A 26,582-nucleotide genomic window follows, 5' to 3' on the forward strand; every position below is an offset into this window, starting at 1 on the left:
TGGCACATAGGTCCTCAAAAGGTATGAGATAGTATCCTTATCAGATGAGGCCTGGGGGGTGGAGAATGTACAGAATGAGGCAGAGTGATATCAACGAGTATCAGAGACCAGTAATTTCTGAGGAAGAAGATTCCACAAACTTCCAGACTTCCCTTACCCAGGTTTAACATCATTGCAGGCAGGAAGTTCTTTTTGCTGGCTTATCTAAATCCCTCCTGCTGTAGCTGAGTTCCCCTTTGATCTTGCCTTGTCACTGATGAGGAAGAGCTGGTGCCTCACAGGTTACAGTATGGCTATGCAACCCTGTGTGTCCCGCAGACTAGACACATGTTTACACACACACACATGTATGCACGTGCATACGTACGCAAACTTATTTCCACCTTGAAAGATATAATAGCTTAGCTCCTGCTGTCCCTGCTGCCAGTAGTTGGAGCCATACATACCTCTTTGGGGCTGAGACATTGCTTTTCCCCTTGGGCTTGGGGGCAGCACACCCAGGGAGAGGAGGGTGAGCTTCCTGACTTTGTGGTCCCTCCCTGGGCTGCCCAATGGCCTCTGGGGGCTCCTTTTCAGGATTCCAGGAAAGCAGAAGTCTTCTAAAAGAAAAGAGCAGTTATATTTTTAGCCCCCTGGGTTTTTTTCTGAAGAGACTAGTAATGTTGGTTACTACATATGCCCCATCTTAGGGGCATATGTAGTATAGATCTCTGGTTCTTTTCAAAGCCTTTGAGGTAGAGCTGTGAGAGAGGGTATCTCCCAGCCAAGATATCCCTGAAGTGCAAATTACACACAAGAGGGCAGCTGCACTCATGCTAGTTCTCCCCAGCTCTGCTCTGAATTGAATCTTCAGTGCTGATAACTAATAAAGGTGAAGACCTTGTTACATATTAGCTATGTGACCTTGAGCCAAGTTACATGTCTCTCTGATCCTTCATTTGTAAATTAGGGGCAAAAATACTCACCATAGAACTAAACAATGTAATGAATGACTTAACATGCAAAACATCCTTGATAGTGTCTAGCAAGAGGCATTCTTGCTGCCTAAGTGTGGCAGTTGTCATTAATTGAGGGAGTTTAGTAAGCCAAGGCATAATGGGGTTCCTGGAACCAGCAAAGAAAGGGCATCAGACACCACAGATCATGCACTACACCTCTAAGAATTTTCCTGGATTCTGGAACAGTTCTTAAGTTATTTTAATAACATGACCCATCACTCCCTATTCTGTTATCAGTGGGAAGTAAAACCATGCAAGTGGAAAGCCTAGGGCTGCACCCCTAGGGGCCTAAAAGTAAAGATTTGGTGGGGACAGGTCAGTTAGGAACTCTGGGAGGGGCTCTAGCCCTCTGATTGGGTGGGACTAATTTCACCTGGGAAGCTGGGGCAACCTCTAGGAACTCAAGGTCACTGGGCGGTGCTCCTGGAGGGGTGATTGGCCCGCTTTGGGTGACGTCATTAAGGACCGGGCTTGAGGCCGCCGGGCTAGCGCCATCCTCCGCTCCTAAGTCGTGGGTGGGGTGCGGGGCTCCGGGCATGTGCAGGGTCGGTACCCTTTGCAGCGTTTTCTCTCCTTGGCAGTCTCTCAGCATCTCCTGGCCTGCCCCCTCCCTGTCTCCTCTGTTCTCCCCTTCCGCCCTGCACTCTTGGCTCCCCAAAGAGCTGAGGAACCGCTGAGCTCAGCTCTTCCCGCAGCTCTAGGCTCCGACTTGCCGCCTTTGTCCCGCCGCCGCCACCGCGGGCACCAAGCGGGTGGGGATCGGCCGGGGAGGAGGGGGCTCTCCCAGCGTGAGCGTTTCTCTGGGGGTGGGGGACAGCTTCCCACATCACACCCCCTTCTGCTTAATAGTGAACAGAGGAAGCTCAGCAGCCTCGCTGCCAGTACCAGATCCTGCCTCTGAAAAGCTCCGGGCCCTTTCTCTTCGCTGCCCTACCCCGCTCTCAGCCGCCGCTCAGCCTGTGAGTTGCCAAGTGGCAAATAGGCTGGGCTCTGTTCTGGGAGATTCCGGGGGCCTTTCTGAGTGGGGCTGTCCAGCCGGCACTCCCCTCCCTGCAGAGCCCTGAGAGAAGGATGGGGGCGGGGGAGCGGTTGGGGTGAGATGACCCAGGTTAGATTCAGAATATCCCTGGGCAGAAATGACTCCAGATATTTCATGATATAAACAGGCAGCTGGCCTGTGGGCCCTCATCTGCCAAATAGATTTTTTTGAATATTGTATTATTATTGATATTGATTGCTGGGTTTTTTCTTGCCTCCTTAAATTTTGCACTTAAAACAGATGCCTCACTGGTCTGCCCCTAGTCCTGGCTCTGGTTCTCGCCCCCTAGGGCTCACCGTGTCTTTGGAAGACCCTAGAGACTGTCCTCTGACTCCTCTCCCATGTCCCCAGGGAGGAGGAGGGCTGTGAGTGGTTCCTAGCCTTGCCACTCTGCAATGAGGGGAAATTTTCTTCTTTCCCCTTATCTGGGGCCAAGCCAGGAACTTCCACTTTGAGGGCAGCCCACAGAAGTGACCTCTCTGGGTGGGGCCAGAAGAGGCTGCTGGAGGGGAGGGTGATGGAGTTCTTAGAAAGTTAGCACTGGGAAGAGATCATCTGGATAACCCAGGAGAAAGCAGAGGCTCAGATGTACAAGGACCCTGGTCCCCTGCCTATGGGGTATGAGTTTGAACTCTCCACCAGCCAGGGTGTGGTGAAGACTGAGACGGGGAGTCAGTCAGCCTGATGCACGCATGGGCAGACATACAGGATTCCTTCCAGAGCGCCTCCCTGGCTCTGGTGGTGCTGAGGGGGATGAAGTTTATTTAGCAATTTTGGGGTTTGAGAGTTTTCCAATAGGAGGCAGCTGGAGAAGTGGAAGGGCAGAGCTGGAATTGATGCCCAACTTCACTGTATTTACTGTGCATATAACTTAACCACTTTAAGCCTCACCTTTCCTTTCTGAAGGATAGGAATTGAAATCTGTAACTGATAGCATCACTTAAATCAGGTAGTCTGTGGTGCCCCAGCATACCACATGGAGCGTGTCCGTGAAATCTTAGTTCTCTTTTGCATCCATCTCCAGTTATTCATTCAGTCCCCATTCTCCCTCTTTAACACTCTCTGCCTCTTCTAGGTCATTTGCCTTTGGAATCAGTGACACAGTCAAGGTTCATTCTCTGCCTCTCAGCTGCTCTGTGTATCTCTGGGTGACACTGCTCATCCACCTATACCCTGGCAAAGCACTCCAATGTTTAGAATGGGCAGCGTGGGGCTAGATAGCTGTCTCTGACCACAGGGGACCCCACATCAAGATGTGCTGTCCCGAGGTAAATGACTGACAGTATAACTCCTGGACCCTAAAACCCCTCAGGTTCTCCTCTGCGTCTTTTTTCTCAGACCACTTTTCTGTTCCTTCTCTTGTTCCTGGCAGGCGGGCTCCCTGGGTGGGCTGGGGCCTAGCTGCTGAAGGAGATGCTGCCTCTTTCATTGAAGGGCTCTGATAAGCCAAGCCAAGCTGCTGCTCCCCCTCCCCTGCTCCCCCTGTCTCCAGGGATGCTGATTCGATTTTCCTCCAATCGCCAGTATTGCCATCTGCCTACAGTAATTAAATGGTATTTGAATTGAATCCAGAAATCCCACTGCAGGCAGCCACGTGGTAAGAGAGGGTGTCTTCCGGAGCTGTGCTAGCAACAGGGCTGGAGGGTTTTCAGAAATTGCCCAGGCTAGACATTCAGTTCACCTGGAAGCACCTGGAGGCCCTGGGAAGATTGTTTGGTCTTGGGTGCACAGGCCCAAGATTCCTGTCTGGTACCTGTGAGCAGTGTGACACCCTTTCTCTGACTTGCTATTTGTTCTCCCTGCATACGTGGGGTGTTCTTTTCCCTGGGCACTCTGAGCCCTGGTCCTTAGAGACAGCCAGTACAGGACCATTGAAGAGGCTGTCTGTGACTCTGGCTGAACAACATCTCAACTTCCTCATCTATAAACCAGGGTGGCAGTACTTACCTCATGGCGCTGGCAGTTTAGATTCTGCCTGGCATGTGGTGAACACTCAGCCACATGTGTGGCTTCTTTCCTTGGTCATAGAGGTGAGAGCCTTGCTGGCCCTGAGCTCTCACTAGGGGCTCACTTGTCCGGTAACTCAGAGTGGGCCTTGGGGCTTGGAGCAGCAGGGGACAGAGACACAGTGGCAACTTGAAGGCTCTTTCAGGACCACAAGGATGAGCAGGGATCAGCTGTTCCCTTCTCAGCCAGAAGCCACTTCAGATGGGAGACTGAAAACCCAGGCTCCTATTCTATCTGGGTCTGGAATAGCTGGATAAGGGTGGTAACCTCCTTGAGCTTTCATTCCTTTCAATGGAGAGCCACTGATCTATGAAGATCTGTTCATACCCCAGGGAAAACTCTTCTGAAGAAAGCACAGGCTCTCATCTATGGGTAGGAACTGGGCCAGCTCTACTTGCCTCAGCTCCTGTCCCCAGGCATTCTCCCACCTCTCTGGTCCCATGTAACTTCCTCATGGCCAAGTGTAGGGAATGGGCTCAGGTGAGTACCTCCCTTATCCTGTAACTCTCAGTGGGCCTTGGGGGTTGGGGCAGTAGGGAACAGAGACAAGGTGGCAACTTGGAGACTCGGGGCTCTGTAGCTCTGGGCCTTGGGTGGGTGCTGGTCTGGTCCCTGGCATTCTTTCTACTCTTGGTGAATGTTGGCTTAGAGAGAGGGAGCTTGACAAGCAGCTTCTTGTGAGTGCCCACTGACAGGCTGGCTTATGTGAGCCCATGGGCATGACAGCCTGACCCACCTCCCTTTTACTTTAGGGGCTTTGAGGGGTGCCTTCTGCCAATCCTAGTACACGCATGCTCACTGACTCATGCTTGGTTACCATGGGGACCTCGTCATGGTGATGGCTGCTTGGAAGAGGGAGGAAGGGGTGGCTAGATGGAGACAGTTCTGTCCATGGCTGGCTCCTCATATATTCCTGATGCCACATTGCCTCCTCTTTACAGGAGAACCCACCAGAGTATGGCACATGGGCCCATTTCCTAGAGGCCCCTGTCCTTCACAGGGACTTTTGACCTGACCTGGTCTGCCAGGGTTGGACTGGCCCCTCACATCCTGGAAAAGAACCAGAGCTTGTGCCTCAGAATGTCCTCCAGGCTCTGGCATCTGGGAAGGGGCTCCTGGACTAGAGGACCCTTGCAGCCCCGACAGGTCTTGGCAGAGGCTCTGGTCCCATCTAGAACTAAGTCTTGGCTCTGGAGAATGTGGTCCAGAGCTCTAAGGAGCACCTAGGCCTGCCTCTCTCTTCTCCATCCTGACCCTGAGCTCTGTCTCCCTGCAAGTGGGTAGGCTATCTGCTCTCCTAGAGAAGCCAGTGTTCAGGGCTCCCAGTCCAATTAGGAGTACGTGCTTTTATTTCACACAGACCTGGATTTAGCTCTGTCACTCCCCATCATACAACTTCGACAAGTCATTTTAACTCTCTCAGCTTCAGTTTTCTTATCTGTAAAATTAGGAAATTACGTATGTCACAGCCTTATAGTGACAAACACATGAATTAATTTACGTGAAATACTTTGAACACGTATTTCTTGTATTGAACACACAAGATCTCATATATACAAAGTGCTCGATAAATGTTGGCAACTGCTGTTTTGGTGATGTTGATATTGTTGTTGTTATTGTATGACAAAAGTTGCCCATATCCTCTGGAAGGCTCCCACGCTTCCTCCCCCACCTCCCCTGGTCTATGGAGGAGAGGAATCTTGCCAGGTGGTGCGAGGGTGGGTCCTGTAGCAGCCTCTCTCTACCTGGGCCTGACCCAGGGCTCTCCTTGTCCTGGGCAGGATCCGGCCTCAACTATCGAAGGAGAAGATTGAGGGCTGTCACATCTGCACCTCTGTTACCCCGGGAGAACCCCAGGTCCTGCTGGGGAAGGACAAGGCCTTCACCTATGACTTTGTCTTTGACCTGGACACCTGGCAAGAACAGATCTATTCAACCTGTGTGAACAAGCTCATCGAGGGCTGCTTTGAGGGCTACAATGCCACAGTGCTGGCCTATGGACAGGTAAGCCACCTGTATTCCACCAATGGTCACTCCAACCTTGGTCCCCCTCCTGATGAGGAGACAGTTCTACCTTCAAAGCATTTGAGACACAGCTGCACACACAGTTCTGTCTGTTTGAGGATGCTACCATGCTGCTGGTTAGCTGAGGGAAGCCTCTAAGAGGCTTCAGTAGGGTGTGGCTTTGGGAAAGGAACTGGGTAACACCCTCCTTTTATCTTTGTTGATGCAGACGGGGGCTGGGAAGACATACACTATGGGCACTGGCTTTGACATGGCTACATCGGAGGAGGAGCAGGGCATCATCCCGAGGGCCATCGCACACCTCTTTGGGGGCATCGCTGAGCGCAAGCGTCGGGCACAGGAACAGGGCGTGGCTGGGCCTGAGTTCAAAGTCAGCGCTCAGTTCTTGGAGGTACTGTGGTGTTATAGGGTGGCAGGAGGGAGACTTGGTGGGCTACAAGCATGGGAGCTGGGTCCCCTTCCAGCATGATGAGATGAACCTAGAGAGCCATGGGGACAGGTAGAAGTAGTAAGTTTCCTGCTACCAAAAGTCCAGGTGAGGGCTGGAGGAGTATTTGGTGGGATATTCTGAAGGGATTTCCTGCGTCAGATAGAGGCTGAGTCAGTGACCTATAAAGACCTCTCCAGACCCTGACTGATTCTAGCTTTCACACTTACTAGCCATGTGACCTACTCTGGGCCTCATCTGCAAAGTGGGGGTGATATCTGTTTCACTGGGGGTTTTGTGAGGGTGGCGTGGAAGTGTAGGCCTGGTGTATCGTGAGAACTCTGGTTCTTTCCCTTCTGGGCTTCTCTGGGCCCCTTCTCAGCTTGCCCTGTCCCTCTCTGGCTGAGAAGCTCCTCTTAGGAGGCTGACCCACCGTGGCTGCTTCTGCTCTGACCTCTGGGCAGAAAGGTCTTCTCAAAGGGGACTTTCTCTGGGAGAATGTTGGGCCTGGACCTGTGGTAGCCAGGGGCTTTTAGGGGTGGCAGGGTCTCTGGACACTCAACCTTTGGGCCTGTGCTAAGCTCCAGCTAGATAGGTTAGAAGTAGGAGCTCTTGCCTGTAAGGTGCCCTTTCAGAGGGGATTGGTTCTCTAAAGGTAGATGGACCTGGACGTTACTCATGAAAGCCCGACTTGACCTGGCTCCTCCTCTAGGACACGTGGATAGACAGCTCTGATTCTTGGCATCTAAAACCCCAACCCAAGAACCATAGCTCTGAGGCATTTGCTGGGTTTGCAGCCATCCTGGGTACTCACCCCATAAACTGATTGCACTCACATTGCCCATTGAGGGAAGGATGAGGCCTAAGCCTCCTCTGGGCCTTTCATGCCCACCCTTGACCCTCCGGGGTACACAGGGTAGCTGCCATTCCCTTAGGGTATCCAGGGACCCCACATTTCAGACTTGGGGGTGGTTCTTAAACCTTCTGGACTTTAGCTTCTGAGAAATGGGACTGCCTCTGTGTGTGTGTGTGTGTGTGTGTGTGTATGTGAGTGCTTGTGCACATGTGTCCTGCTGCTTGTGTATCTCTAAGATTTTCTCTTTTATCTGTTTTCTTTCCTTCTTCATCCTGTTGCCATGGAGATCCTCAAAGAGCAAGCTAGTTCTTAGAAAATCAACACCAAAGGGTGAAACAGAAGAGGTTAAATAATTCAGTGTGTCTGTCCCAACACAGAAAGATAGACACTCACTGTGGCCCCCCACCGGCACCATCCCTTCCGTTTCCTCTTCCCCTTCCTGTAGGATATTTCAGTCCCTTTAAGGGCATCAAAGCCTCGGATGTCCAAGGCTGCAGTCCCCTCTTTGCCCTACAGCATTTTCTTGGCTGCTGTGCCAACTGCCCCATCTTCTTCTCTCATGCCCCCCAACCCCAGCTCCCTGCTTGTTGAACATCCCAGACCTTCAGTGGGATGAAGCTTTCCCTGCCAGTGGTTCCAAATACAGGAATCCCACGGCTGAGACTACCTGCTTCTGGCCAGGTCACCTCCCACAAAAGAGTCTTACCAGGCTCTTTTCATGAGGCTGGGCCACCATGGCACACTCTCCCTGCCCACCTTCCCTCCTGAGCATAGGGTATAGTACATAGATATGTTTTTCCCACACAGGGAGCTTATCACAGCTCCCAGGGACTGTTGGGATTAGAACAAGTCTCCCCAGGTCTCCAGTGAGTTCTGTTTCTGCCCTTCCTCATCTGGAATCACATTTCCTATCCCCTGACTCCCAGTCCAGAAATGTAGTGCTCTGCCCAGATCATGGCTGTGTCTTCCTAACCTCCATCTAGGACCCCCCTGAGGGATGCAGGGGCCAGCAAGGCAGGTCCTTAGCTCCCTGCAGGGGCTGGGAGGTGCTGGATGTCAGTTCCTTAGGAAATGGAGGAGCAGTGTACAGCCTTGGGATAGTTCTGTCCAGAGCCCAGCTGCCCTCCCACCTCTGTCCAGGAGAAAGACCATGTAATTTAGAACTCAGAGAGGAGCAGCGTTGGACAAATTGACCTCCAGAGCCTCGGTTTCCATATCTGCAAACAGAGATGGTTTATAAACACAAAACAGCCCCCTGGGGCCCACACTATGCCATGTGAACTTATCAGTTGCCTGTTCCTCACACAGCTCTATAATGAAGAGATCCTTGACCTGTTTGATTGCACCCGTGACCCCGACACCCGCCACCGCAGGTCCAACATCAAGATCCATGAAGATGCGAATGGTAGCATCTACACCACAGGTGTTACTTCTCGCCTCATTCACTCCCAGGAGGAGGTGAGTCCCCTGGAGGTCTGGGGGCCCAGGGCATGCTGAAAGGGCAAGGGCTGGCAGCATAGCAAGTCTTGAGTCCTCACTTCTGCCTCTGTCCGCAGCTTATCCAGTGCTTGAAGCAGGGGGCCCTGTCACGCACCACAGCCAGCACCCAGATGAACGTTCAGAGCTCCCGCTCCCACGCCATCTTCACCATCCACCTGTGCCAGATGCGTGTGTGTGCCCAGCCAGACCTGGTGAGGAGCCCCTGGGGGTCCTAGGAGCTGCTCTGCCTCACGGTACCCCGGAGAGGGCAGGAGGAGGAGCCATAGATCTAGACATAGCAAACCAGAATTGGGGCTCACCTCTGCCACCTGCTGAGTTTTATTTTTCTTGCTTGTTAACCCTCAGTTACCCCATCTATACAATGGACTAACCATGTCCCTATCATTGTGTTGTGAGGATTGAATGAGAGCCAGGCATGTCCAAATAACTGCCTACACTGCTGGATGCTCTGCATGTGCTAAGGGCAGCCTGCCCTGGCAGAGGAGCAGCAAGCTGGGGGGTGAGGTGAGGGAGTCAGCTGCCAACTTCTACAGGTGAGCGAGGTCACTGGCCTTCCTGAGGGCACAGCTCCTGCGAGCGAGTATGAGACACTCACTGCGAAGTTTCACTTTGTGGACCTGGCTGGTTCAGAGCGACTAAAGCGGACAGGGGCCACCGGCGAGCGGGCCAAGGAGGGCATCTCCATCAACTGTGGCCTGGTAGGCATCTGGTGGGCCACCAGCCCAGCAGTACACATGGCTTAGTCTCAGACCTTGCCAAAGACCTATGACCCCACGGCCACCCATCTTCCCCGCTCCTCTTGCCAGCTGGCCCTTCACCCTCAGGCATTCCCCTGCCCCCAGCTTCCTGATTTCCCCAGCTTATCACATATGCCTATATCCCACCTGGGGAGCCTGAGGGATGCAGGGGCCAGTGAGGCAGGTACCTAGAGCTTGGGGATTATCTTGTCCCTGCCCTTCCTGCCTTGGGTAAGTGCCAGGGTCTGTCTCCCACAGCTGGCCTTGGGCAATGTGATCAGCGCCTTGGGGGACCAGAGCAAGAAGGTGGTACACGTGCCCTACAGGGACTCCAAACTCACTCGGCTCCTCCAGGACTCGCTAGGGGGCAACAGGTATCTGATGACCAGTGCCCGTGATAGGGCAGGGGAGGCATGGGGGTTTCTGGAGAATTCCGACGTGTGGATGTAGTGCATGATGGCCCATGGAGGAGAAAGCCTTCCCACTGTGGGCTGCAGGTTTAGAAGGTAGGACACTTGAGGTGCTTCATTACTGTAACTGGGTGATTATAGTCAAACTCAGTTTCATTATCTGTACAACAGGGAGGGATATTCCTAAAGGAAGTTGTATGGTCCAAATGGGATAATAGATGGGGAATGTCAGAAAACAGGCTGTGTGGCTTATCCTCCTCACCAAGCAGAGGACCCTGTCAATGATACCTCACAACCTCCCCAACCTTGTGAGCTGCCTCCACTGTGGTTACCCACTGTCGTAATGGAAACTCTTGGCCAGGTAGTCTAGACCTCCACACCCCAGCTTCTGTCCTCCTGAATGTCCAGGTCCTTCAGGCACGAAGGCAATGGGTGAATGAGGGGAGCAGTGATCCTGGGGGCTGACTGTGTCCCTCACCCTCACCCTGGCCTCACTGTACCCCCAGCCAGACCATCATGATCGCCTGTGTGAGCCCTTCAGACCGAGACTTCATGGAGACCCTCAATACACTCAAATATGCCAACCGGGCCCGCAACATCAAGAACAAGGTGGTGGTGAACCAGGACAAGACCAGCCAGCAGATAAGCGCACTACGGGCAGAGATCGCTCGCCTGCAGATGGAGCTGATGGAGTACAAGGCGGTAAGCATGCTCCTGGCTCTCCCCAGCACTCCTGCTGTACACCCTGTGCCCTGTGGTCTCACCCTGAGTTCCTCAGCATCCCTCCTTCCTCCCATCACCTACCCATCCACTCCTCATGCACCTCCTGAACATTGGTTGTGTGCCAGGCATAGTTCTGGCTGTTGGGGCTTATACAGGTGAATCAAGCATGGTCTGAGCCCCCAAACCTTTACAATACTAAGTTGAAGAAAGAAGAGCCCCTCAACTTTTCTTACATAGATCTAATGCATAGGGCAGACATTCTCTGGGAGGTTTTTGTGTCTACTGAATGTGCTGTGTTGGAACAGATGAGACTACTAGACTGTGACACAGCACAGTTGATAGGAGAGACCACAGGAATAATTTGGTGTGCTGCAAAGGTACAGAAGGAAAAGTTGGTCCTACTCTCCTGAGTGGTCACGGAGGGCCTTGTGAAGGAGGGGGCTTTTTATTTGGATTTTGGAGAATGAATGAGGTATTATCAAAAGGAGGTGGGGAAGACATTCACGATAGGGAATAAGCCATACACAAAGGAACAGAAATGGGAAGAAGTAAATACTTTGGGGATAGTGTCTAATTCCATGTGCCTGGGGCTGAAGTCATCAACTGGTGGCTCAAAGCCTAAATCTGGTACAGAGATGGATTTTTATTTGGCTTGTACCTGTTTAGAAGAATGTAACTTACTTGTCAACCTTTATGAAAGTCATGGAGTTTCAGTTTTTCAGGAGAAATTTGAAGATCTAACATTTGGCATTAGGTTGGTTGGAGTAGCCTAGCAGCTGCCCCTTTTAAACCAAGTCTGGAACCCTATTAGCTTCAGTCTCTACCACTCCCTGTTGTTATATACCCAGACTGACTCATTTATGCCATTGCCTGGCCCAGGGATGGTTTTGAACCTTGGACTGGCATTTATGATGATATGAAAGTGAGCAGTGTAAAGGTAGGTCGAGTAACATTGTGGGAGGCCTTGAGGCTGGTTACAGGATTTGAAATTTTTGTTGTTATGGGGAGCTGCGTATGGATTTTGAGCTCTGGGAGATAGGAACTGTGTTTTAGGAACCTGGAACAGGAGACACTGTCAGTGCTGCCACATCCAGGGAAAGGCCAGGGCATTGGCAGAGGGAGGTACCTGACTGTTCCTCATGCCCCATTCCCAGGGCAAGCGGGTGATTGGGGAAGATGGCTCTGAGGGCTACAGCGACCTGTTCCGGGAGAATGCCATGCTGCAGAAGGAGAACAGCGCATTACGGCTGCGAGTGAAGGCCATGCAAGAGGCCATCGACGCCATCAACAACCGCGTTACCCAGCTCATGAGCCAAGAGGCCAACCTGCTCCTGGCCAAGGCTGGTGAGTCAATGTGCCAGGCCAGCTCGGACTACCATTGGGCTAGGACTCCTCTCCCCTCACACACCCCAGGATATTGTCTGAGCTAAGCCAGATGGTCAATTCACAGATCAACTCTTATATGCATTTTTTTCTAATTGATTTTAAAACATTTCATATGATATAAATAATACATGAACACATCCTTCTTGTTAAAGGTGCAAACATCAGGATATAAAGTAAAAGGTTAAAAATCCTTTCTCCCTGAACTCCCCACCCAAGCCCTCTCTCCTTCTCAGAAGGAATCTTCACGTGCAGCCTGGTGTATATTTTTTCACCCCTTTCTCAGTACATTGTTTCAAGTATGAGTATGTATTCATAAACATTCATACGTATGTGTAAATATATCCTACTTTTTCTTACATTATGTATATTGCCCTGTGACTTCCCTTTTTCATTCAGCTTTGTTTTAGAAATCTTTCCATATTGGCTCGGCGCCTATAGCTCAACCGGCTAAGGCGCCAGGCACATACCCCTAAGGTGGCGGGTTCGAATCCCCAGCCTGGACCCGCCAAACAACAATGACGGCTGCAACCAAAAAATAGCCGGGCGTTGTGGTGAGCGCCTGTGGTCCCAGCTACTTGGGAGGCTGAGGCAGGAGACTCGCTTGAGCCCAGGAGTTGGAGGTTGCAGTGAACTGTGATGCCATGGCACTCTACCCAGGGGGATAGCTTGAGGCTCTGTCTCAAAAAAAAAAAAAAAAGAAAAGAAATCTTTCCATATTAAAAATTAATTCTTTTAAACTGTTGCATGGTGTTCCATATGTGGTGATGAATAATTTATTATAACAGCCCTCTATTGATGGACATTTTGGGTTGTTTTTAATTGCCCGCTATTACTGACAGTGCTTGTGTACATCTGTGCACACGTACAAGTATTTCTTTGGAATAGATTTCTTTTTGGAAGAGGCCAATGTGAGCTACCCTGTGGGAGGCACAGATATAAGACCACCAGTCTCAGAGCTGAAGGACCTTGCTGTTTTTACCTTCATGGCACCCCCTTTGGCCTCCCACTTCTAGGTGATGGCAATGAGGCCATTGGTGCACTGATCCAGAACTACATCCGAGAGATTGAGGAGCTTCGGTGAGTGAGCCTCCTGCTGGGAGACAAGTGGGGCAAGTGGGGCTCAGCTGGGCCAGTGAGGGCAATGGCAGCTCACTGGCTGCACACTTGCCCCCTTGCCCCTCCCACACAGGACAAAGCTCCTGGAGAGTGAGGCCATGAAAGAGTCACTGCGCCGCAGCCTCTCAAGGGTCTCTGCTCGGAGTCCCTACTCCCTGGGTGCTGCTTCAGCTGCTCCAGTCTTGGGGGCCAGCCCGTCCAGCTCCATGGAGGATGCCTCTGAGGTGATCCGCAAGGCCAAGCAGGACCTGGAGCGGCTGAAGAAGAAGGAGGTCAGGCAGCGGAGGAAAAGGTGAGCAGAGTGTCGCCCCATTCCCCTCAGATGCGTACCACTGGGCCCCCACCCACCCTCCAGGAGAACTGCTGCCCCACCTGTATCCCAGAGGCCCTCCCACCCCTGGCAACCCAGCTCCGAGGGCTCCCCCAGTCCTGCTTGGGAATTCATGGAGACAATTCTTCAGCCTTTTGGGCAAAAGCCCCCACACCCCCAGCCTTCTCCAGTGTTGGGCTTTTTCCCCAGGAGAGGGGCATGGCAATTAACCAAGACTATTTCTGGGTGGGGTACCAGAGAAGAGCAGGAGGGTTCACTGCTGCACACAGTGGGCACCACCCCTATTCCCCAGCCCTCTGAGTGAGAGCATTCCTCATCCACTCCTGTCACCTCCCTAACCTGTCCTCTCCTATGCTCTGTGAGCAGTCCAGAAAAGGAAGCCTTCAAAAAGAGGGCAAAACTCCAACAGGAAAACAGCGAAGAGACAGATGACAATGAAGCAGAGGAGGTGAGGTCCTCCCGCCCTTCTCCCCATGGGGGCTGGGGGCCCATTGGCATCCTTGTGCAGGGTGGGGAGGGCATTGGGTCTGCCTCCAGTTGATCCATGTGCTTCCCACTATTTCTGACTGGTTGCCATGGTGCTGTCCCTCTCCCAGGCCTGACCTCATCCCAAAAGCATGATGTAGGGAGGAAGGCCCTCGCAGGAGACTCTGCCCAGGTGTTGGGGAGGTGGTGCTCTTCTAGAAGTGAGGGTGGTGGCTTGGCGCCTATAGCTCAAGCAGCTAAGGCACCAGCCACATACATCAGAGCTGGCGGATTCAAATCCAGCCCGGGCCTGCCAAACAACAATGACAACTACAACCAAAAAATAGCCGGGCGTTGTGGCAGGCACCTGTAGTCCCAGCTACTTGGGAGGCTGAGGCAAGAGAATCGCTTGAGCCCAGGAGTTGGAGGTTGCTGTGAGCTGTGATGTCATACACAGCACTCTATCCAGGGTGACAGCTTGAGGCTCTGTCTCAAATAAAAAAAAAAAAAATAGAAGTGAGGGTGGGTAGAAGGGGCCTCAATCATGGCCTGCCCCACCCCAGTCCCAGACCTCCTGGTACACCTGAGGCACTGTGTCCCAGTGGGCCTCTGCTTCTGGGCTCCCCTCTCCTGAGGCTGGGTCACCCCATGGTGCTTGGTGCTCAGGAGGAGGAAGAGCAAGATGAGAGTGGCTGTGAGGAGGAAGAAGGACGTGAAGATGAAGATGAGGACACAGGCAGCGAGGAGAGCTTGGTGGACTCAGACTCAGATCCCGAGGAAAAGGGTTTGTGGGCCTGGGCCGGGGGCTGGGGGGACACGAGACAGCTGGCAGCCAGTGCCCAGGGGTGGGATCAGGCCACGATGGAGGTCTCAGAAATAGTTGTTGTCTGGGGCCCAGAGCTCCAAGACACGAAACTAATAACAGCAGCAGCAGTGATGATAATGGCAGCAAAGACTTTCTGAACGCTCACTGCATGCCAGGCACGTGCTTAGTTTGACCCTTTGTGTAGTCCTCGCTATAACCCTCTGTGCGGTGTTGCGAGATTTCCCACAATGTTACCATTAAAGAACAGGCTCAGGAGGTTTAGTGACTTTCCCCAGTTTGGCCCAGGCAGAGTGTAGGTCTGGCTGGTGCCAAAGCCCGTTCCTCTAAACGGGGACACTGCCTGCCCCTTCAGCTCTACCTGCTGCTATCTCTGGCCCTACAGCCCTGAAAGGTGCTCTCTGTTGTCTCACCTCCCTCCACCCAAGCCAGATCACATGTCATCTGCAGCAGGTAGATGACACACATCTCCTTCACAGCAGAGCTGGGAAGGATGTCTTGATCCCCTCTTTAAGCTCCTAAGCCCAGCCTTGCATTTCTGGGCCGCTCATTAAATGTGTTGTCCCCTCTGGCAGCATTCTACCTATCTGTTGTCACTGAGTGGTTGTGGCTGACCAAAGGAGGGCCCCAGCCCCCCCCACACACACACACACAAGGACTGGCAAGTTTGCTCCCCACTTCACACTGGCACTGGGCTGGACTGAGCCTGGATTTGCCCCCACAGAAGTGAACTTCCAGGCGGACCTGGCAGACTTGACGTGCGAGATCGAGATCAAGCAGAAGCTGATTGACGAGCTGGAGAACAGCCAGCGGCGGCTGCAGACCCTCAAGCACCAGTACGAGGAGAAGCTGATTCTGCTGCAGAACAAGATCCGCGACACGCAGCTGGAGCGTGACCGTGTGCTGCAGAACCTCAGTGAGGCCATCGCCACTCCCACCCCTACCCAGGGGTCCCAGCTTGGACCCCACCCAGGCCCTTTCCCCTGAGCTCCTCCCTTGCCAAAAGTACCACCCAGCAGCTGGCATCTTGGGGACTCACCTGGCCTTCTGGGCAAGGGTCTTCTGACCCTTGACTGTGACCCTTTGACCCATAATCAAAAGTTCTTATGTCTAACTGTAGTTCCTATGCAACAATCTAAATTAATCTTTTTTAAAACTTAGAAGCTTTCATATAACTAGGCGCATGAATGTGACAACCCTGGCCTTTTCTCAGTTCCTTGGATATTTTGGATGTCCTTAGATATTGGACCTATTTACAGACCTTGTTCTAACATTCTGTCTTCCGTACACTGCTTTTCAGCCCATTCATTTCTTTTTTTTTTTTCTTGCTTTATTCATTCATCTATTCATCCACTTATTCAGCAAATGTATGTTGAATGCATCTGATAGAACAGACATTGTTATAGGGGCTAAAGATATAGGAGAAAGTGAAATCCCGGCTCCATGAAGTGTACCTTTTAGTGGGCAGAGACAGTCAAAAAATAAGCAGAATCTATGGCATGTCAGATGGTGATAAGTATTATGAAAAATATACAGCAGGGAAAATAGACAGGGAATGCTAAGGAGTGGGTCAGAGTTTTTAAAAGGATGATCATGGAAGACCTCACTGAGAAGATAACATTTGAGCAAACACTTGAAAGAGATGAGATAGAATAAGAGAGGCGGGCGAGAGCCTTCCAGGCAGAGGAAACAGAAGGTTCTGAGACCCGGCATCAGGCATGTGCCTGGCATGTTGGTGGAAGGTTGAGGGGCCAGAACAGTTGGAGCACAGTGAAAGGGGATAGATAGGGAAAGAAACGTGGGGCCAGGCCAGGCCAGTCATTGTAAGAATATCACCTTATCCTCTGGGGGAGATGGGAAGGTGTGGAGTTTTGAGAAAGCTCTGCGATGTAAAATTTAAAAGCATCTTTAAAAGGCTGCTGTGTAAGAGAATGAAGTGGAAGCTGGAGACCACTTAGGAAACTGTTAGGAAGATCCCAGAGGAGATGGCTTGGATAGAAGGTGGTGAGAAGTGGCTGGATTCTGGATTTGTTTTTGCAGGTTGAGCCAGAAGGCTTTGTTGATTGATGGGAGGTGGGTGGTTGAGAAGAGGGAGACACAGATGTCTCAGATGTGGGCTTATGGAAGGATGGCGATGATAGTCACGGAGATAGGGAGAGGTGGCAAAGAAGAGTGTGGTTCTGTGCCTGTTAAGGTTGAGATGTCTGTTGGTAGTTCAGGTAGAAGAGGTCTAGGGTGGAGAAGCAACTTCTTCCTTCTGCTCCAGCCCATATCACTCTGTCTTCTCTTACTAGCTCTTACCCTTCCCACTGGCTCCCCAGTCTTGGATCATGGGTCAGAACCAAGCCAGCATGAGTGGGCTATAGGACCCTCATAGGAAGCTGGGGACCAGAGACTCAGAGATCTCAAGATTAAAACACCCCCTATCACATTTCAGTAGAATGTCAGAGTGGGAAGGGGCCTGGGCATCTGCTTTCTAACCTCCTTGTTCAAATAAAGCGGTGGTCTGAGAGAGAGGTGTGACTTGCTGAAGGTCATGCAATGAGACTAGAACCCAGGATTCTTGCTTCCCCCTTTGATGAACCCACACTTATTGGGAGCCCTTGAGGACCTGGCACTGATAACCGCCTCTTGCCACACTTAGGCACCATGGAGTGCTACACAGAGGAGAAGGCCAACAAGATCAAAGCGGATTATGAGAAGAGGTTGCGGGAGATGAATCGGGACCTGCAGAAGCTGCAGGCTGCGCAGAAGGAGCACGCCCGGTTGCTCAAGAACCAGTCACGCTACGAGAGGGAGCTGAAGAAGCTGCAGGCTGAGGTGGCAGAGATGAAGAAGGCCAAGGTAGGTGCCGAGGATGTGAGGAGCAGGCCCTGGGGTGTCCACACGGCATCTTCTTAGAATCCACTTACCATTTTAAAAAGAATCACTGCGGTCAAGAGTGGATTCCCTTGACACACAACATTGCTTAGTTCAACCTTGTCCTGGCCCTGGACATTGTCCCCAAGTGCATTGTCCAGGTTGAAACAACCTGCTCCCAGTGCAAGTGGTGGATTGCGTAGGGGCAGGTGCAAGGCAGGGGACGCTCTCAGGAGACCCCACTCTGTGCTGCCCCTGTGGTGGGAGGCTACACCATGGTAGCCTTCTGTCTACACAAGGCCTCTATGTGAGGCCTCTCATTTGGTGCAACCCTTGCCTTAAGTAATAATAATTACCATTGTTTGAATGCTTGTCGTTCAGTTCTTAGGAGGACCTCCTCAAAGAAGTCCTGTTATCCCATTTTATGCATGAGAAAGTGAGGCTCAGAGAAGTTAACTCTAGCTACCAAGAGGTAGCACTGGGGTTTGAACTCGGTTTTCTACCCCATAAGCCAGTGTGTGTTCTGAGTGGCACAATGCCTGCCTTTTCTACCTTGCCACTCACAGTGTTCTAGTCTTGGGGGTCCTGCCCTGAGGTCCTGGCTTTGGGGCTCAGGTCTTGTGCTTCCTGTGTCTGGTGTGTTCTGGCTCCTGCCTGGGGCTCAGCAGATCCACATTCTCTTTCCGTCCTCCCTTCCCAGTCCTGCTTCCTGCCTGCTGTGACCTCCAGCCCCCGCTGTACCCCAGCTCTCCATAGCCCTGCACCGAGCTCTGGAGCTAGCCCCAGAGCTAGCAAAGCCTGGCACTGGTGGCAGCCCCAGCAGGCTGTGGAAGGCTGGCCTTGGATGGAGACTTAGGAAAGGGAAGCTCCCTTGTGCTTGGGGCCAACGGAAGAGGGGTCTGCATTCTAGGAGCCATTAGTAACTGCATCCTCACCACTCACTTGGCTGATGCTGACCAGCATGCAAAAGAAAGAGGCAATGGGGAGAGCTGACACAGGTTCCTAGAGGAGGTAGACCTGCGGCTGTCACTGAGGCCCACCTGCTTCACCTGGGCAGGCTCTGTGCCCGAGCCTGGTCCACAGGTTCAGGGTCTCTATTAGCCTGACCAGAGTGCAGAAGGTCCTGCCTTGCTGGGACCAGACAAGCTTGGCCTGGGCTGGCCCAAGTACCCTCATTTTCACTTGCTACTGCAGAGTATCCACCTTGTGGGGTGTTGAGATGGGGCTGTCAGGATGACACTGAAGGCACTTGGGGTACAAGTTCCCACAGATCACACGGGGCTTCTGGCACCTGCTGGTGGTTTATAGGGAGGCCCGGTGGGTCTTTGTTATCCCAGGGTGGAGAGTACACCCACGTGGGCCCGCACGTTCTGCAGCAGCTCCTGGTGCAGTTTGGGGCTACACTTCTCTGTGTCCCCACTCTATGTCTTCCTTGGTCCCTAGCTTTTCACTGAACTGCCATGGGGTCATGGCTGGAGGAGGCTGCAGGAGGAGCAGGATTAGGGAGGCAACATGACCTGGCTCCAAGTCTGACCATCCAATACCAGTTTTATGACTTTAAGTCCTTTTGTCTCTCTGAGGTGCATTTCCTTGTTTATAAAACAGAACGATAATGCCTCTCCTCTGATTGTCAGGAACGTGGTGCCTGGCACATAGCTGGTTCTCAAAGAATGGTGGGTTTTATTGCTCACTGTGAGCCTGGCCCCAGAATTCAGCCCTGACCTTCACCTCAGCTGTGTGCATGGCTCAGGTGGTCAGTGGAAGAGGATTGATTACCTGCCTGCAGCAAAACAGGCTGGTCTTAGAATGGCCAGACCCAGACCCAGTGGCTTTGGGTAAGGGCCACCAGGGGCCGTGACATTCTGAGTGGTGGCAGCCAGGGTTAGGCCCTGCAGAGTGGGAACACCTGCACCACTAGGCTGGCAGAAGGCCACACCTTTCTGCAGGTTGCCCATGGAGGAGTGGGGGTTGGACCCCTTGCTCCAGCCCCCCAAGTCTTGACCCAGAGTTGCCTGGCTGCTGCTACCCCTGCTGGCTGTTCCCTGGAGGGTGTGGGCTACCTGCTGGCCAGCTCTGCCTCACCACTGCCCTTCTACCTGCCCCAGGTGGCCCTGATGAAGCAAATGCGTGAGGAGCAGCAGCGGCGGCGACTGGTGGAGACCAAGAGGAACCGGGAGATTGCTCAGCTGAAGAAGGAGCAGCGGCGACAGGAGGTGAGGGGCAGCTCTTGGGGTTCCCAGGAGCCTTCGGCCCTGGAACCCTGGCCTCCCATGTACCTGGCTGCACCTACTGACCAAGTGGGCTCTGGTTCCTGTCCTAAGCAGTAACATTTGTGCTTGGAGGAGCACATAGCCTGTCAGAAAAGGGCAGGCCCCTGTGGCCTCTGGCCCAGCCCCGACATGTCCAGAGGAGGGACTGGAGTCCCCAAAAGGGCCAGAAACTTGCCCAAGGTCACCAGCAAGCCAGAAATGCGCAGCTCCAGGCCCTGCAGAAAAGTCCCAGGAAGGCTTAGCGTTGTAATTCAGTACTCCTCACCTATGGTGAGTGAATTGCCCTCACCACAAAAGAGGACTCACATGACTTCTGGGTAGGGGGCAGCTCAATGCTGGATCCCATTTTACCAGCAGTGTGGTGGCTTGAGAACCACCCTGAAACCCAAACTTTTGGCTACAGAGCTGGCCAGCATAAACAGAAAGTGCTTGGTTTCCTGCGTGGGGACCCCAGCCTTCCTCTCTCCCTGCAGTTTCAAATCCGAGCTCTGGAGTCCCAGAAGCGGCAGCAGGAAATGGTCCTGAGGAGGAAGACCCAGGAGGTGAGCTCACCCTTCTCCTTCCCAGCCTCTGACTTCCAGAGGTGGGATAAAGATAGCATTCCCTGGTCCTGCGTTTGACACTGGCTGCCATTCTTTCATTCAGCAAGCAGAGTCAGGGCCTGGGTCATGTCTGGCCTGTGGGAGGGGCCTTGCTCAGCAAGAAACCCCAGGCTGCAGGCTCCCTTCCCAAATGCCTAAGCTATGCATTTAAGAGAAAGAAGGGTGAAAGTCACTTTTATGTTCATTTCACATTGAATAGAGGCCCTCAGCCCAGGTCAGCACAGAGCAGCCTCTGTGATCCCCCTGTCCAACCTCTGGCCACTCTTGTACGCTTCCAGGCCCTGCTCAGTGGCTTCCTCTTTTCTTGCCACCCCTCCCCCACCAGGTTTCTGCTCTGAGGCGCTTGGCCAAGCCCATGTCTGAGCGGGTGGCAGGGCGTGTAGGACTGAAGCCTCCCATGCTGGACTCCGGGGCTGAGGTGTCAGCCAGCACCACCTCATCTGAGGCCGAATCTGGGGCCCGCTCTGTCTCCAGCATCGTCCGCCAGTGGAACCGCAAAATCAACCACTTTTTGGGCGACCACCCTGTACCCAGTGTCAATGGCACCCGCCCAGCCCGGTGAGGTGGCCTGGTGGTACTCTGGCCCATGTGGGTGGGAAGGTTGGAAAATGGGAGCAGGACTGGAATGATGGAGAGGGATGCTTTGGGGATATTCTGGGTGCCATGGCTGCCAACCCCTGGTGGAGACTCAATGGAGCTGCAGTGGTTAAAGGGAGTCCTACCCAATCCTCTTTGCCTCTGTCTACCAGAAAGAAGTTCCAGAAGAAGGGGGCCAGCCAGAGCTTCAGTAAGGCTGCAAGGCTCAAGTGGCAGTCCCTGGAACGGCGGATCATCGACATTGTCATGCAGAGGATGACCATTGTCAACTTAGAGGCTGACATGGAGCGGCTCATCAAGGTGAGCCCTTCCGTCCCACTCTTGCCCCTGTTGTCTGTCACCTCTGACTTCTCTGGCTCTTCAGAATTCTCCCCAGTCCCCCTCCTCCTGCTCTGGAATCCAGAGGCGCTGGGGGGCCTTGCAGGCTGTCCTGGGGTGGTAGCTGTGGGCAAGCAGGGCAGCACCTGAGGCCTCTCCTCCACCACAACCACTCCCCAGAAAAGGGAGGAGCTATTCCTCCTGCAGGAGGCGCTGAGGAGGAAGCGGGAGCGGCTGCAGGCTGAGAGTCCCGAGGAGGAGAAGGGGCTGCAGGAGCTGGCTGAGGAGATCGAGGTGCTGGCGGCCAACATCGATTACATCAACGACAGCATCACTGATTGCCAGGCCACCATTGTGCAGCTAGAGGAGACCAAGGTGCCTACAGAGCTGGGCCTGGCGGGGCAGAGGTGGGAGAGATGGGTGGAAGAGGCAGCCCCAGTGATAGGGATCTCTGCCTCCTGGTCCTAGGAGGAGCTGGACTCAACAGACACATCAGTGGTCATCAGCTCCTGCTCTCTGGCGGAAGCCCGCCTCCTGCTAGACAATTTCCTCAAGGCATCCATTGACAAGGTAAGCTGCTGGCTCATCCCTGGGGAGGGGGTACCTTGGCATAGACGCATCTGTGATACAGCCTAATGGCAAAGCCCATAGGCCTGGCTCCCCCAAACCTGTGTTTCTTGCAGACTAGGGCAAGCTGCCTAACCCCCAAGCCTTAATTCTGCAGCTGTGAAGCTGGCACATAGCAGGGCCAGGAGGTTGACCCTGTGTGCCTGGCCTAGTCCTGTTTACAGTGGCACTGGGCTTGAGCCTTTTGGAGGTGGAGGGAGAAGTGTGTGTATGTTGAAGGTGGGGGAAGAGGAGACAGACAGACATTCTCCCCATTCGTCTCAGTCACCCATTATCCCTGCTGTCTGGGAGGGCTTACGCCAGGACATCAGGTGTCCCTTGGTGTATCTTGGGCTCTTCTCACTTTCTGGTGGAGGGCTGGCCAGAGGATATGCTTCCTTCCCTCCTGGGGCCTGTGGTTCAGGAGACAGACTCCACATAATATGCCTGGGTTTAATGCGGGAAGGAGGTAGGACACTCTGCCCTCCTGACTCCTCCCTGTCCCAGTGGGCTCCTCTCAGCTCTGCTTTGTGTCTAGGGACTATGTTAGTTTGCTGGGCTGCCATAACAAGGTACCACAGCCTGGGAGGCTTGAACAATAGAGATTTATTTTCTCACAGTTCTGAAAGCTGGGAGGTCCAGGATCAAGGTGTTAGCAGGAGTGACCCCTGAGGTCTCTCTCCTTGGCTATAGATAGCCACTTTCTTACCTGTGTCTTCATGTGGTCTTCCCTCCATGCCTGTCTGTGTCCTAATCTCTCCTTCTTATAAGGACACCAGCCATATTGTGTTAGAGCCCACCCATATGACAGCATTACCTCTATAAAGGCACTATCTGCAAATATAGTCATATTCTGAGGTATTAGGGGTTAGAATTTGAACATATAAGCTTTGGGGGGACACACTTCAGCCCGTAACAGGGTATGTCCCAAGATGACCTCTACTAACATGTGCATATGGGAACTAAGGGTGCTGGGGGTAATACCCAGGAGCTGGAAGCAAGCCCTTCTAGGAGTCCAGTGGGAGCAGGTTGTGAGATCCACAGCCCAGGAATGGTAACTGCAGGCCTTGCTCCCTGCTCTCAGGGGCTGCAAGTGGCACAGAAGGAGGCCCAGATTCGGCTGCTGGAGGGCCGGCTGAGGCAGACAGACATGGCCGGCTCCTCCCAGAACCATCTGCTTCTGGATGCCCTGCGTGAGAAGGCGGAGGCGCACCCCGAGCTACAGGCCCTCATTTACAACGTGCAGCAGGGTATGGGGAGGTGTGGGCAGATGCCCCGTTGTGCCCAGGGACTCCCAGGGCTCCCCGGGTCTGACGCCGGGAGGCTCTTGCTTCCCCAGAGCTACCCAGATGCCTGGGAGGGAGATTAGTAAGTGAGCTGCAGGAGGGAGGGGGTCCCTCCGCTCTCTCTCCACACTCCTATAGGCCTCTCATTTTCTCTCCCCACCTCTTCCTCCCCAGAGAATGGATATGCCAGCACTGACGAGGAGATCTCAGAGTTCTCAGAGGGGAGGTGAGTTTCCAAGCTAGGAGTCGGAGATAGGCTCACAGCATCTTCTGGGCCTGGCAAGGAGGCATTGCCATAGGGTGCCAAGGGCTGAATCTAGATTTGGGGGCTCTTTGGGACCCATAAGTCTTTCAGTCCCAGAGAGCCAGCACCTAGGATATGGGGATCCTAAGCTCTCTTTGCGTCTTTCTACTTCCAGCTTCTCCCAGTCATTCACCATGAAAGGTTCTACTAGCCACGATGATTTCAAGTTCAAGGTGAGCTCCACTGGAAGTCAGGTAGGAGATGAAGTAGGGCCAGTCTCTCCACAGCTCTGCCCAACCCTGCCTTGAACTCATATGGGATGGAATTGCTGAGATCTAGCCTGGAATTAGGGAGTGTCCAGATATGCAACCTGTTGTAGCCTATTCCTTTTGAGATGGGTAGAAAGTCAGAGAAGTGGCCAGAGCCACTGCTGGCCTCTATTTCCGCTCTATCTGGCCACATAACCATAACCAGGGGCCCCACTTTCAAAAATCTCTCCTACCTGTGGCTCTCTGCCTCATATTTTACTAAGTTATCTTGAATGCAGATAGTTGACTCAGTAGTATGGGAGTCAACAATAAGGGAGTTTACTTAACAGCAAAGGTCAGTTATTAGACTAAACAGCAAAGGTCAGTTATTAGACTAAACCAAGATAGGAGATTTATAGAAAGAATAGGAAAAAAAAAAAAAACTACAGACTGGGAATAGTAAATTATGCATAGTTTTAGAATATGCTGATTTGCTGGTGACCAGCAAACAATCTAGTCTGGGTATTCTGGGTTTGCATAGCCCAACTAAGGACAGTAAACCAATTTCAGCTGTTCTGAGTTCTCTGGGAGCCTGGAGAGGTTAGCTGTGGTGCACAGAAGTCTCTGGGAGATCCCTGCCTAGGTCCTTCCAACAAGCACCTCCACTTGTTGCTGAGGCAGCCCCATTTCCCATTTCGTTAGACTTTTCATTGGTTCTCCTTTTATGTGCCATCCTATTTGAGTAGTTGGTCTACCCCATCCTTCCTTTCCCAGGGTGAGCCTAAGCTGTCTGCCCAAATGAAGGCTGTGTCAGCAGAGTGCCTGGGTCCCCCGCTGGACATCTCCACCAAGAACATCACCAAGTCCCTGGCCTCCCTTGTTGAGATCAAGGAGGATGGAGTGGGTTTCTCTGTACGAGACTCCTACTACCGGGACAAGGTCTCACGCACCGTCAGCCTGCCCACCCGGGGCAGCACTTTGTAAGGACGGGAGTTAGAAACGTAAGTCAGGGTGGGCCCAGAGTTGGGCCTGGCCCTCATTGGACCCTCTCTTGCAGCCCCCGGCAGTCTCGAGGCACAGAGACATCCCCTCTGACAAGAAGGAAGTCATATGACCGAGGGCAACCCATCATTAGGTGAGAGCATGTTCTAGAAGCTGCTCCAGAGTCACTGCCGGTCTGGTCCTGGGGTCCACAAATGGCTCTGATGTTCCACTCTATAGATCATCTTGAACACTTTTTGATCTGGGCCAGTTTGGCCAAGCCGTTCAGCTTCCCCCTCTGGTTTCTTCCCCATTGTGTTGGGTGTGGACTCAAGAAATACAATTTCCATAAGGTACTTTAAACTGAGTGGTTGAGCCAGATGCTAAAATCTGCTTGTTTGCATTCAATGTTGTAGGTGGCTTTTAGTGGCTTAGTCATTGCATCAATGTGTGTTAGCCCTTTTTCATGACCATACGTCTTTGGGAGATTTAGCTCTTTTTAAGGCCTTTTCATGTGAGGAGAGTATAGAAATTCAAGGAAAAGCCAGCAAGATGAGTGAAGAATGACAGGGAAGTCGCCAGCTGGCCAGCCACACCTGGGGCTCCTTAGAGCTTCTGTACATCGTTAGTTGACTCTTAGGATCTCCTAGTGCATGCTTTTAACTTTCAGAGGTTTGGGCTCGGCACCCATAGCACAGTGGTTACAATGTCGGTCATATACACTGAGGCTGGCAGGTTCAAACCAGGCCTGGGCCTGCTAAACAGTGACAACTGCAACAGAAAATAGCCGGGTTTTGTGGCGGGTGCCTGTGGTCTCAGCTACTTGGGAGGCTGAGGCAAGAGAATCGCCTAAGCCCAAGAGTTTGAGGTTGCTGTGAGCTGTGATGCCACGACACTATACAGAGGGTGATATAGTGAGACTCTGTCTCAAAAATAGTAGTTATAATAATTTTCAGAGGTTTGGTGGCCTTCCCCAGTGGCTGAGTGGTGGGAAAACAGGGGCTCAGGATGACCTCTTGTTATCTGCCTTGGTGGGGAGCAGGAGCAGGACTTGTTCAAGCTCTCAGCCTTCCCTCCTCCTCAAAGCCAGGAAAGACGCCCTGGTCAGGTAGTTTGTGGAGTGGCAGTGGTAGGGAGGAGTTGCCAGAACATCTGTGCACTTGGAGCCTCACAGACTGTCCCTTCATCTGTGGCCTGAGAGAACATACATAAGTTGCTGTCTGAGGGATTGATTTAGGCAAAACTCAAGATGATTCTCCACAGCGAGGGAGGACTTAGGCTGAGCCTAATGGCATCTTTCCAAAGACAGGGAGCTTGGAGTATTGGAAAAGGTGGCACTTTGTTCCTTCCCCAAAGTCGATTATCATTATTTGCAGTAATTGCATTCTCCAAAGTTGACACAAATACTATATTATTGAATACTGAACTCTTGCTCCTAAGGAAAATATAGGATTCAGTCCTTTAAGAACTGGTCATGACATTTTTATCAACTAATCAATATACAACCTCATATTAGTTTCTGTTTAAAGACACCTCATTGAAGATAGACTGTTAATGCATTGACATTGAACTCATGGCCCACCGCACTGTCATTCTTGCCTGGACGAAGTTTCTCATTCATGTTCTCTGCATCACAGCCTTCTTGCGCTGAGGAGCACCAGGCAGCACTTTAGCACTGTGCTGGGTGGCCATTTTAAATGGTGAAATCATCAACAAAAGGCACAAAAA

The 26,582-nt window shown here is 52.5% G+C and overlaps 1 protein-coding gene across 1 annotated transcript in view; it reads left to right on the forward strand.

Moving 5' to 3' along the window:
• KIF21B (kinesin family member 21B) overlaps positions 1–26,582 on the forward strand; it is a 44,739-nt gene that overhangs the window by 7,466 nt on the left and 10,691 nt on the right. Inside the window, exons 2-26 of the mRNA XM_023514557.1 lie at positions 5,805–6,048; positions 6,278–6,460; positions 8,661–8,810; positions 8,909–9,043; positions 9,386–9,550; positions 9,848–9,963; positions 10,506–10,701; positions 11,877–12,066; positions 13,122–13,185; positions 13,298–13,516; positions 13,922–14,003; positions 14,687–14,804; positions 15,568–15,759; positions 17,488–17,687; positions 19,808–19,915; positions 20,446–20,514; positions 20,900–21,132; positions 21,324–21,471; positions 21,670–21,864; positions 21,958–22,059; positions 23,180–23,345; positions 23,556–23,607; positions 23,801–23,858; positions 24,648–24,853; positions 24,931–25,008. Of these exons, the coding sequence (XP_023370325.1) occupies positions 5,805–6,048; positions 6,278–6,460; positions 8,661–8,810; positions 8,909–9,043; positions 9,386–9,550; positions 9,848–9,963; positions 10,506–10,701; positions 11,877–12,066; positions 13,122–13,185; positions 13,298–13,516; positions 13,922–14,003; positions 14,687–14,804; positions 15,568–15,759; positions 17,488–17,687; positions 19,808–19,915; positions 20,446–20,514; positions 20,900–21,132; positions 21,324–21,471; positions 21,670–21,864; positions 21,958–22,059; positions 23,180–23,345; positions 23,556–23,607; positions 23,801–23,858; positions 24,648–24,853; positions 24,931–25,008 (3,669 nt within the window). The remainder of the gene's footprint in view (positions 1–5,804; positions 6,049–6,277; positions 6,461–8,660; positions 8,811–8,908; positions 9,044–9,385; positions 9,551–9,847; positions 9,964–10,505; positions 10,702–11,876; positions 12,067–13,121; positions 13,186–13,297; positions 13,517–13,921; positions 14,004–14,686; positions 14,805–15,567; positions 15,760–17,487; positions 17,688–19,807; positions 19,916–20,445; positions 20,515–20,899; positions 21,133–21,323; positions 21,472–21,669; positions 21,865–21,957; positions 22,060–23,179; positions 23,346–23,555; positions 23,608–23,800; positions 23,859–24,647; positions 24,854–24,930; positions 25,009–26,582) is intronic.

This window comes from Otolemur garnettii, unplaced genomic scaffold (assembly GCF_000181295.1).
Source record: "Otolemur garnettii isolate 467f Iridium unplaced genomic scaffold, OtoGar3 scaffold00055, whole genome shotgun sequence".
NCBI classification, from domain to species: domain Eukaryota; kingdom Metazoa; phylum Chordata; class Mammalia; order Primates; family Galagidae; genus Otolemur; species Otolemur garnettii.